At 30.2% G+C, this 12,034-nt stretch overlaps 1 protein-coding gene across 6 annotated transcripts in view; it reads right to left on the bottom strand.

Moving 5' to 3' along the window:
- The window catches only part of Nt5b (5' nucleotidase B), a 27,942-nt gene that overhangs the window by 13,556 nt on the left and 2,352 nt on the right, over positions 1–12,034 (bottom strand). For 3 of the 6 annotated variants that reach the window (XM_011065511.2, XM_011065508.2, XM_011065512.2), the window contains one exon: positions 7,788–7,909. In XM_011065511.2, the coding sequence (XP_011063813.1) occupies positions 7,788–7,903 (116 nt within the window). In that variant the 5' untranslated portion in view covers positions 7,904–7,909. Of the gene's footprint in view, positions 1–731; positions 2,651–2,671; positions 2,847–4,315; positions 4,937–7,787; positions 7,910–11,280; positions 11,470–12,034 lie in introns of those variants that run through there. The other 3 variants (XM_011065510.2, XM_011065509.2, XM_011065513.2) reach the window with 3 other exon arrangements.

Genomic DNA, 12,034 nt, shown 5'->3' on the forward strand with positions numbered 1-12,034 from the left:
AAATTTTTTGTATTTTTTGTATTTTGGTCCTGATTTGTAAATCGTTAAATATTTTAGTGACAAATAAATTTAACAAAGCAATGTAAATTACTATTAATGTTGCTGACACATTCGCATTTTTAATTGTAAAGTTAATAGTATTCTTCAATTGCGTAGATGTGACGTAATTTTAATTTTCCAGAAAATTTTGCAAAATTCCCTTACTTTTCCCTAATTTCCTTGACTGTTTTCAATTTCTCTGATTTCTCTAATTTTTAAGTTTCCGTGATAATGATATAATTCCATCTTGATAATGAAACACTTCAATGTTGATGACAAAAAGTTTTAACAAAAAGTTTTAAGTTTCTAGTACCTAATTAAAGCGTCCTACATAATGACTTTGATGATTAAAACAAAGTTATTTTCAGATCTGTATCTAGCTAAATTTTTAAATACTTTATGAGAACGATTTTAGCAAAATCGTTCTTTTCATACAATATAATTCGCGAATAAAACAATAGTTTGACAATTAAATTTCGAATCAATTAAGTTTCATTTAAATTATTCTAAGTTGATTTTTTTCCTTTTAAATTGCAACCTTCTGTGATCGTAAGCGGATGGCTAGTCCGCGAATACGCATGTATTAAAATCCGCAAGTTTGATTAAGCCCGAGGTGCAGGATTCAAAGTAACAATCGATCGCCGAGAGATGCCTCGAGAGAGAGAGAGAGAGAGAGAGAGAGAGAGGCGTACCTTTGTCTTCGCATCAGCCCCGTTACACTGCAGATCGTTGTGCAGCAAGCGTGCGCACATTATCGGGAGATGCGACGCCGCGTGCATATATCCTTGGTTTCCCGGACCACGTGAAAACCTATATTTTCCCGGACGCAAAATCGATGCTACGATATGACGCGCAAATCTCTTGCTCGCGAGAAGATTCCAGTGAATTCCAGTCCCGGCGCAACCAAGCAAGAACTTAAGATCGCTGTGTAACAACTAACCCTGACAACACAGAACTCCAGGGACGTCTTAAGGACGTCCAAAGAACGTCCGAGTATCCTTTGAACATTCTAAGGACATCCCCAGGATGTATCCCAGATAAAGTGTGTTATTAGGGAAGTTTCTCTATGAGAAATTTAAATTTTCAATAAATATCGTTATTGTATTGATCCTTGTACATTGATATGCAGATAAACGAGTGACCCAAAGTATACGATAATTTTTTTTCGGAAAAGAACGGCTTGGCTAAAATATCTAAACATTTAGTTAGCACAGATCTGAAAATACTTAAGGAAGATACAATTTTTACTTTTCAAAACCGTTCGGGGATTGTTTTATTCTTACATTTTCTTACTTATTTTTCTTCACAGAAACCGAAAGTTATTATAACAATGATATAACGCTATATTCAAGAAAAAATTGATACATTGAAATAAAGAATAAAATTTTTTTCACATGATTGTTATGAAATCGCTGCCAGTATATACTTCAATAAAAAGTCAAAGCAAAAAAATTGTACTATCCTTTGTTGGATCATTAAAATAATTATATAGAACGCTTAACACATTATGTGCTGGAATGTATTAAATAATATTTTAATTATAAAAAGGAACGTAATTATAAAATATTTTTGATGTCACATATATGTGGATATATAATTATATGATATATGACGTAATACTGTACATTAGGATTTCTTCTTTCTAATAATTTAAATTGTAATTTTATTGAACTATGGAATGCATATTATTTAACAAATATAAGAAACACAAACAGAAATATTGTAAATCCCTGGTAATCCATGCGACGCGGTGTGATGATCAAAATCACTCAACTTTACATACGACGATTTCCGATCCTTTACTATACACGATAGATCGTTCTTGTCCTGTTTATTAATTTTCATAATTTTTACAAATATAAAAAAATTATTAAGTAATGCGTAAAATAATTAAGTAATGCTGCATAAAGTTTTGACATTCTAGCAAATAGTTTGAGTGGCATAATTATTTTGATCCAAACAAAATTATTTCCAAATCTATATGACTAAAATTTTTTTAGATATTTCAGCAAAACCAGTTGTTTTCGTGTATATATGCAACAATCACATGGAAAAAATATTGAAGTATCTAAAACTGGATCAGATACAAATAAGAATTTTGTTAATCTTTAAAATTTTGGCCAGATGCAAATCTAAAAATAATTTTGTTAGGCTATCAAAATAATTATATAAGACCTTCAAATCGTTAAAACATAAACAATATTTGCATTATAGCAATATTATCAGTTGCTTAAGCGTTCTATATATATTTCTATTATTTTGATAGTCCAGCAAAACTATTTTCAGATTTGCATCTGGTCAAATTTTTAAAGATTTCAACAAGTCCTCTTCTTTCCGCCCACATTGATTTCAATAACACTATAGGAGGTAATCGCATATGTCGCGACTTGTCGCAGTCTCTGGCAATAGAAAGTGACGTGACCGAAATGCGAAGTAAAATGGGTTAAAATTAGGCTGAAAACTCTACACTACTGACCCGAGCCAGATTCTATAATTGGAATAAGGCAAAAGGTTTGCCGGTGAACTGTCTTGCATGTCGACCCTGTCTCGAACTTGCCTTATTACGTATTAATAATACAACGTCCTGACCTACCATCCTGCTTTGACTTAATGTGCAGAATTCAAGATTTACCTGTGCCCTAGTTCGCGCTTATCACTGCGGGTGCCGTGCGTGCCCTCGTTGTAGCTGTCCAGGTCTTGCTCGCTACGATCGTTCCTGGTCAGTCCTACTTTAAGGCCAAGCATGGTACGATGGATCGATTCCTCGGGGAATACATTCGAATCGTCCGGGAATCGCACTCTCGGTCCTGCACCGTGAAATTTGTGTCGTCTTCGTTGGCAATTAAAGGGGTCAGGGTTCCACGATAATAAAAGGTCTGTTCTCTTCAACTAAACTTCTTGTACGGTTCATCTTTTCTCATTTTCTCTCCATGTTAGAAAGAAAAAAAAGAAAAAAACATGAATGGTGCAAGAAGTTTAATTAAAACAAATAAGCTTAAAGTAAGCTCACAATTCGCATCTTCACGTGGTGTTCTTAATAATAAAAGCAACGAAATACGAGATAGAATTGAACAAAATGCGAGATAAAAATGCAATATTAAATTTACGGCTGCAAGTCTACGTTACAAGACTATAAACTCCGACACATACTGAGAAAAAAAGTCGAAATATTCAGAAACAAATGTTATACTTGGGACAATATGTTAGTTGTAAGAAAATTTAACTATGATCAGACGAAATATATATTTCTGTAAAATATCTCATGTTTCTTTACTAATACTTATAAGAAAATAAAATAGATAATTTATCAGCTAGGAATAAAATGTTATTTCGTCATATATTTAAATAAGAATTTATTTCAGTGAAACAAACATTATATTCCACAATTAAATTTTTAAATATTTTTTTCTTAGTGTATAACTGAAGGAAGACGAAAAATGCGCGCAAAATAAATCCGTCTAATATTTACTCGATATTTAAACTAGATTTTGCGGATTGTGAACTTGTCTCGTTGCATTGAACCCTTCAGTCTATCTTCGAAAAAGTTATTTATTCTCTAAAAGTGGATCAGTGACTTCAATACACTTATAACTGATAAAATCAGCAAATATTTACTATTTTTCAATAATACTGATTCACTTTTTAGAACATAGAAAAATACCGATAATTACGCCGATAATTAAGAAGCTTGCCTTCGCAATACGGCGTATCTTTTTAAATACCATTTATCACGCGAGAAATTTTCCATCATAAACGAAGATTACATTGACTTTTATTATGACAGATTAAACATACATGGAAAAAACTATTTTGCTGAATTATTTAAAAATTTAATTATAAGATATACGTAGATCTAAAAATAAATTTATTGAGCCATAAAAATGGTTCTATGTAAAAACTCAAGCATGATGAAATATATTGCAAAAAATTTTGATATTTAAACAATTATAACTTCTCAGTCAGCACACGACGTCCATTGGACATTTGAAGGACATAGTGGAAGTTCTTTGGACATTCGTTATTCATGGACATGGGCATCGTAAACATCCTTTTGGACGTCTAATGGATGTGCTGTGTTGAGCATTCTACGTAATTAGTTTGATAGACCAAAATTATTTTCAGATCTGCATCTAGCTAAATTTATAGATACTCTACTAAAATTGTTCTTTCCGTGTATTAACGTCTAAATAAATCATTGTGTGATTTAAAATTCAGAGGACGTGTTTTGCAATACAATTACATTTTTGGAAGAGAAAAAAAAAACAAAGATAATTACCAATAACGTTGCTTGCCGGCGTAATGAGCACGCCAACATTTCGTTGATTCATCGCGCCAATTAATTACGGTGCGAATTTCCTCTTCAACACGAGCGATCGAAATGCGTTGCTAAGATCACGAAAGTATTCTTAATTGTAACTCAACTTCCGTCCCGCACGAGTGACAAAGTCATAATGATGGAATAATACAACTGGTACAACAACTTTCGACCGTGAACAAACAACACGATTTGCAGTCTGACGAAAGCACAGCGAGGCGATAAGAATGTTACGGATCAGGTCCCAAGGGTCAATCGCGTGACGACAGCGATCGAGAAGGCAAGAATAATCGCGGTTCGCGTGATATGCCGTGATTTTCATCGTTTTCTTACGGACGCGAAGTCAGCAGGTCAGAAGGTGAGAACGAACAAACGCGCGAAAGCTTCTGCCACGCAGCAACGTAGATGTGCTTTACTGTCATCGGCCTTGAAAAAGACTAATAAATATTGCAAAATTAGCCGTATATGGAACAGTACGTGTTCGGATGTGTGTTTTCGAAACGTGGCGTATCTCGATATTGCCCTCAGCAGAGATAACGTGGTAGCACATATCAGTGTTCAGTTTTTAATTATATTCATATATTGGATTATTTTAAAATTTTATTTTGAAATTTTATTATTTTTTTATTATTAAATTAGGCAATTATTTATCGAATAGAGAATTTAATAGACAATTTATTTTCAGAGACGGTATAAGAAAGGTTACAGATGACGCGCGCATCTTTTATTACTTAGAAGGAAAGTCGCAATTACTGACATAGGTCTTTTAAAGACACCCACTTATTTCTTGGAAATTAACTGTCGCAATTTATTAATACAATGATAAAAACATAAAATATTTATATTAGATAATTAAAGAAGTAAAAAAACTCAATTCATATATTTGTATCTTTATACAAAATCAGCAAAAACAAATTCTACAAAAATAAAATGCGAAAATAAAATTCTTATGATTTTATTTTATAAATGCGTAAATAATAGTGACAATATTATTAATAATATTATAGTTTTATATATTATAGTTTTAGTTTCTTAAATCAGTTTTATTTTCCTTCTTTTCATAATATGATATTTTAAATATAAACAATATTTTATTTAAATATATAATAAGGGTGTAGTAAAAAACTGGTAAACCGTAAGACAGATCATAAGCTAACTTAATCTTTATAATTTTGTGTTATAATGTCAAATAGCTCTATTGGAGTTGAACGTAATCGCGTATTTATGGATGCTTTCCATTTAATTACACAAGTCGACACAAGTATCGTTCTGTCTTTGTTATTCATGGAATGCAAAGAAAGATAAAACGACATTTGTGTCGATTTGTGTTACTAAATGGAAGGCACTCTTTATAGAAAAACCCTAAAAATAAAAATAAAAATAAAAAAAAAACTGTCATATTACATTTGCGTCTTGCAAAACAGCGTAAAATATCCATATAAATTAACAAAAATATTTTATATCGAAGAAGTGAAAAGTTTATATAAAATTTTGTATACATTCACTTGTAGATATTTTGTATGTATGATTTCTGTAAAAGAAAAACGCTCATTTTGCTTATCTTTCGAAAAAGTTCACTGTTGCAAAATTGTATAAAAAAATGTAGTATAAAAACTGCTGAATTATCTGACAATAGTCTTTCTAATTTGTTATTTATGTTTCTGAAGTTTTATTTTTAATTATGTTTAAGAAATATTTTCTAAAAATAAAGTAATGCGTCGGTATCAGAGAGAGACCTTTCTCTACTTTTTAATAATTTATAATTGAAAAACTTTTTCCACGCCTTTCCTCTAAATGAATATTTATTTAGAAAATATTTTTTACGTATATATTCTCTCTTGAGATATTTAAAGATTATTTTTCTTACGGATGTATTTATGTACATTTCGTTGCATGACACTAGTCATGGGAGAGGAGGATATCGTGTAGCTTCCCGAAATAAGTACATCGCGGTCGAAGTGTATCATTTAAACGAGTTATTTTTGTACAGTAGTATACATGGATTCATTTTCGAAAATGCGTCGGTTACATCGGTATTTTTGATGCTGTCGCAACTATTAGAACGAATAAATTATTGGTCCGAAAATATTCTAGAAGTTTGTTTATATCGGTTCAGCATATAAAGCTTCTCTCGAGGATCGATTAAAATCGTCGTAAAATTGATAAAAGTTAAGGCTGCTTGAGAAGCATCGCCCGATGATAAGAATCTGTTTCAATATCTGAAATATCTTTAATTTTCAATAAAATCAATACGGAAAAAACATTTTTGCTAAAGTATCTAACAATTTAATTAGATACAGATTCGAAAATAATTGGATCACCACAATAATTATACAGGAAATTTAAGCACGATGAGTAAGTCGCAAAAAAGTTTAGATACTTCAGAAAAATCGTTCTTTCCGCAAATAAGTTTGAATATATCGGAAAAATTCAAGTATTTACGATAATCTATAATCTATATACGTATAAGTTAAAACGAACGATTAAACGACTTGATTTTTAATACACATAAATCCATATTTATATCTCACTTTTATCGATAAATGCGCGCATGTATTTCTGAGATTTTATAGTATGTGTAACGTAAACTATATGCTAAATGTATACATTCACCTTATGTACATTTACATTACGATAAAAGTGAGGTGTAAATATGGACCATATACCTACTTTATCATTTATGTGTAAAAATATTTTAAATACGAAACGCCATTACGGTCTGAATTAAGTTAAGATATTGAACTATTACATATATTTATATAAATTATTAATTTCAGAAATAATAATTGCATGCCGATATGGTTATCGGACTTTCAACGCAATCAATCTGAAATATTAATAATACCCCCAAATTTCCCAAATTTAATCTTAAAAAACTGTAATAAACTTATTGCAAAAAATATTTTACTATAGAAAATAAAATTCTTAAGTATACATAAATGCTGTGATTGTCATTTTATTTAGACAAGTACATTTCGCCCAATATTTTTCTACTGAAATATATTGAAAATATATCCATTGCTTCCATATGGAATGCATCACGTTTAAATATTTACAAGACATGATTATTGTTTAAAAAAATATAAATCTAATTTATAACTTATATTTTATTTATAATAAATATAAATTTAATCTTTGATTTAATCTTTTCAGTGATTAATTTAATACCGTATGTAACTTGTTATTCATCTTTTTATTTTATGTTTAACTTTTTATACATGATGAATGTTCTTACAGTTGTAAGCTGAAAGACATAGCTTTCAATCGTAATGTGCGAATATCTAGATCGCAGAATTTACATTCGTTATCCAAATACTGAATATCTAAAAGGAATATGCATGTATTTAGACGTTTTTCAAAAGCTTCAAATTTGACGCACGGACGACACAAAGACAAGTATATATTGCAGATGACATAAAGCGCATTCACTAACCTTTGACTGGCTTGCCGGTACCACTTTTTGTTACCACTCGGATCGTTGTCGTGCTGCGGTGTATTAGGCCCTGTATTTTCCTGATCTCCATGCGCATTGCAGTTTTCAAGCTCCATGATTAGCTGTGAATGCAATTCACATAACGCTCAATGAGCTCTGTCTACGTGTACTTGTGTTCATATAGTCTTATTGTTAGCCGTAAGTATAAAGCATTCATAATTTATTGTACTTTCTTGGAAAAGACAGTAATAAAATCCAAAAAATACTCTAACAAAATAAAATTGTTATAAAAATAAATATTATTTTCAATATAATTGTTTCTTAAATTATTTTTCTTTAAATATATAGATAGAATATGTTTAAATTTAATATTTATATGATGTGATTATTGTGACTAAAAAAATATAAATCTAATTTATATTATATTTTATTTACAATAAATATAAATTTAATCCTTTCTTTTAATTTAATATCATACATAACTTCGTTATTCAATCGTGAATTTGTGAGAGTGCTTTATATTTTTGACTAAGGCTGTATTTATGCATGTGCAGTGATTATTAATAATATATTGATGCTAATTAAATTTACTTTACCGGTAGGAGTTAAATAATTTTTTATGTAAAACTTGTTTTCCCGTTAAAAATTAAATGCTAAATTAAACACTAAATTTGGTGAATCTGTATTTAAAATAAATACATTTATAGTAAACAATAAATATCAATACGTGATCGAAATTTAAAAATGAAAAGATAAAGGGTATACACTACAAACGCCAGAAATCATTAGCGATTGATTATATTTGATTACAAAATTATATTATTATATTCTAATTTCACATAATTAAATACATAAACGTGTCGGCCTTATATATTATATATATATATATATATATATATATATATATATATATATATTATATTTATAATGTAATTCGTCCTATCATCAAGATATCACACAGTTTCCGTATTTAAAAATAAATACAGTTTCCCCAAATTTAGTGTTTAATTCTTAACAAAAAAACAAGTTTAACATAAAAAATTGTTTAACTCCAAAATAAATTTAATTAGTATCAAGAAAATTCTTTCAAAAAATGATGCGAAAAAATATTCAGCTATAATAATTCAAAGACTCAGGTTTTATTAAATAAAAACAGAGAATTTAGAAATAACACAGAAATCGCGTAATGATTACATATTTATTCGCTTCTTAAATGCGCGGTTTGTTTTGCCACATCATCGCTGAGAGAACTGAATGTTTTGCAAACATTACAACGTAAATTTCCTTATAGAAATCTAATACTGATCGACGCATTTAATACTGAAGGTAATTAATTACTTGAAATATTGAAAGCTCCATAATCCGATCAAATAAAAAATTAATTACTGTTTTTCAGTAATAAATTGATCAGTATTACACAAACAAAAAAATAAATACACAGTTGGAAAATATATATTCAATTTAACACATTCCACATATCGCACGGGGTCCACTTAAATTTTTGTAATTTAACACAAAATGTGTATGTTAGAAAATAATATAAATATTATATAAAAAAAATTAACACAAAAAAGACAATAACATAATTCGTAAGTAAACTGTGGAATAGTTTTTCAGTAAAATTAACATTTTTATTAAATTAATACGTATTTTATTTATTTATCTTACATTTGAACCACATTATTTTTATGTTATTTGGTCACATATTCATAAATTGTGTCATTTTGATAAGAAATGTTTTGAATATCAACATTTAAAAAAATATTTAAGTAACATAATCATATTATGTTAAATGAACACTTAAAATTCAACACACAATTTTAATGAGGAAATTAAATTTTAATAATTTAAATAGACCGTTTCCAAGATAAATATAAAATATTTTCAATCTGTACTGTACGCAAATAATAATTATATTAGTATTTCAAAAGTTTATACAGGGTTGGCCATATTCGACGGAAAGATCTGGCAATGACAGAGATGTTAGATCGAGTAGAAAAAAAAATGTTTTTTTCCCATGATTGAAAAAAAAAACATCTTTCCGTCGAATATGGCTAACCCTGTATATCCGCAATTTATCTTAAGCATCAAATTTATTCAAAATATATTCTAAATCCTGGGAGAAAAGTTTAATATATACTTCGATTAAGATTATTAAATTAAAACAGATTCGATTTGCTTATTATACAATATAAAGTTGCTCTTTCGGTACATTTTAGAATATTTTTTGGAAAAGAAAATTAATTCTTGTTTTAAATATATAATAATGAGTTTTTTTGAAATTTGTAATAAATATATTTTAAGATTATTATAAATAAAATATTCTTTCTTAAATAAGATAACTGTTGCTTAAAAAAAAAAGAAGGTAAAATAAATAATCACTTTTATTGGCAATAGAATATTTTTCTGTGTGTAAACTGGTCAATATTAAATTTTTGTAAAGGTAGGGAAAGCAATTCGTATTAAGTACTTGCGACACGAACTGCTTTTCCTTACAATAAAAGTATATTGCGAAACCGGTCTCGGACGGGTTCGATTTCTGACATCCGGACATGCGAGAAAACTCTTCACGATTTATGATCATCGATCTGTCGGTCACGGGTAAACGAAAAGAATGTCGCGTGTTTTCAGCAGAGCCGAAAAATTCTAACTCGCTGCAAATTTCGATCGACCATTTAACCGTCACAACCCGCAATCAGCGCGAATATCAGCGATAGCGTTATCGTTCGCGCGTTAAAATTACAAGTTAGATTATCACGACTGCTCGAAGAGAGAAATGTCATTGTTCCGATATTATATCCAGACAATCAACATCCAAAATTAAGACATCTTTTAGACGTCTTATAATGATATCTTTTAAACGACTTATATTAACGTCTTGTGTCCTAATTTTGGATTTTTATTGTGAGTGTACCTCCATTAAAGAAGTTTGAATATTGGCCAATATTAATTGCTGGCCAATTTATTACTGAAAGACAGTAATTAATTACTTATTGCAATATAAAGAGTACTATTGTTCAGTAATTTTAGTATTTCAATAAATAATTAATTATTGAAATACTAAAAGTAATTTGACAAAAGTCCAAAATACTAATAGTACAAAACAACAATACTTTAAATACCTAAAATAAATAATAAATTAAATAATTGCTATTTTTCTTTTTGCCTTTCAGTATGAAATTAATCAATATTAGATTTCTGCAAAGATTTTGGTTTATTAATTGTCGCCAGAAACGCATGGAAAAAAGATAAACAGCTTATTCATGCTCTATCCCCCCTCCCCTTCCCCCCCCCCCCCTCTCAATCTCTCACCATACATACCCATACAGCGCATTTTATCGAGGGATATTCTGGGAACATTCTTAGGACGTAGGAAATCTTCGGGAATGTCTATAGGACGTTCCTTGGACACTTGTACCCTATGGATCACGTATACGCACGCTTCGTGCTGTCAACGTAAGGTTAGCATGAAAATGAACGTTTATTCTAGTACCTCGTTGGTAGTATCTTTTATCACTTTTACGACGGATGCGAAAGCTGATGATTTCCGCTCACAAAATCGCTCGCGATGTTACGAGCTGTCATCTGAAGTTCAATAAGCAGAACCGACGATCAACCGCCACACCCTACCACGATGCAGTTTCACGGAATACTGAGGTCAATTCACTGAACTGCGGCGACCTCGGCCGGCAGGTGTGCCAATCGACCGCGGCGAAAAATCCCTAGGCCGAACTCGACGCGCAGCGCCCAATCGATGCGACGAAAATAAAAAGAGAAAGGCATTTTTACGATCGAATCAATCAGAAGTCGATTGCAAAGTACGTAGTAAATAAGGCTGCGTTAGTAGAACGTTTATTTTTCAGTTGTTGGAAATTTTCGCTGAGATAGGATTATTTCCTAAAAGTATAATCCAATCAGCATGAAGAAAACGACAATTCCAATAGTTGTAAAATAAACATTCTGTTAAAACACGATTAGAAAGATATTTATTTGCGGAAAATGTATTATTCGTGGTCGTGACATGACCATCTGTGACACGAAATGTTCCTTGTTATAACAGCATTGTCGAGCGCGCGAAAATGCAAATTGGTAGATGATAGAATCAGAGTCCAAATAAAATTGGAGTAACTGATAGAAGTTTAGATCTTAATAAGATATAAAGAAGAATAAAGAAGAAGAGAAAGTTATAAAGCATGCAAAAATGCATCTTTAAAATCGAAAAGGAAAGCAAAGAGAGTTCTTATACT

The sequence above is a fragment of the Acromyrmex echinatior genome, chromosome 10 (assembly GCF_024713525.1).
Source record: "Acromyrmex echinatior isolate Ae372 chromosome 10, ASM2471352v2, whole genome shotgun sequence".
Taxonomy (NCBI): Eukaryota; Metazoa; Arthropoda; class Insecta; order Hymenoptera; family Formicidae; genus Acromyrmex; species Acromyrmex echinatior.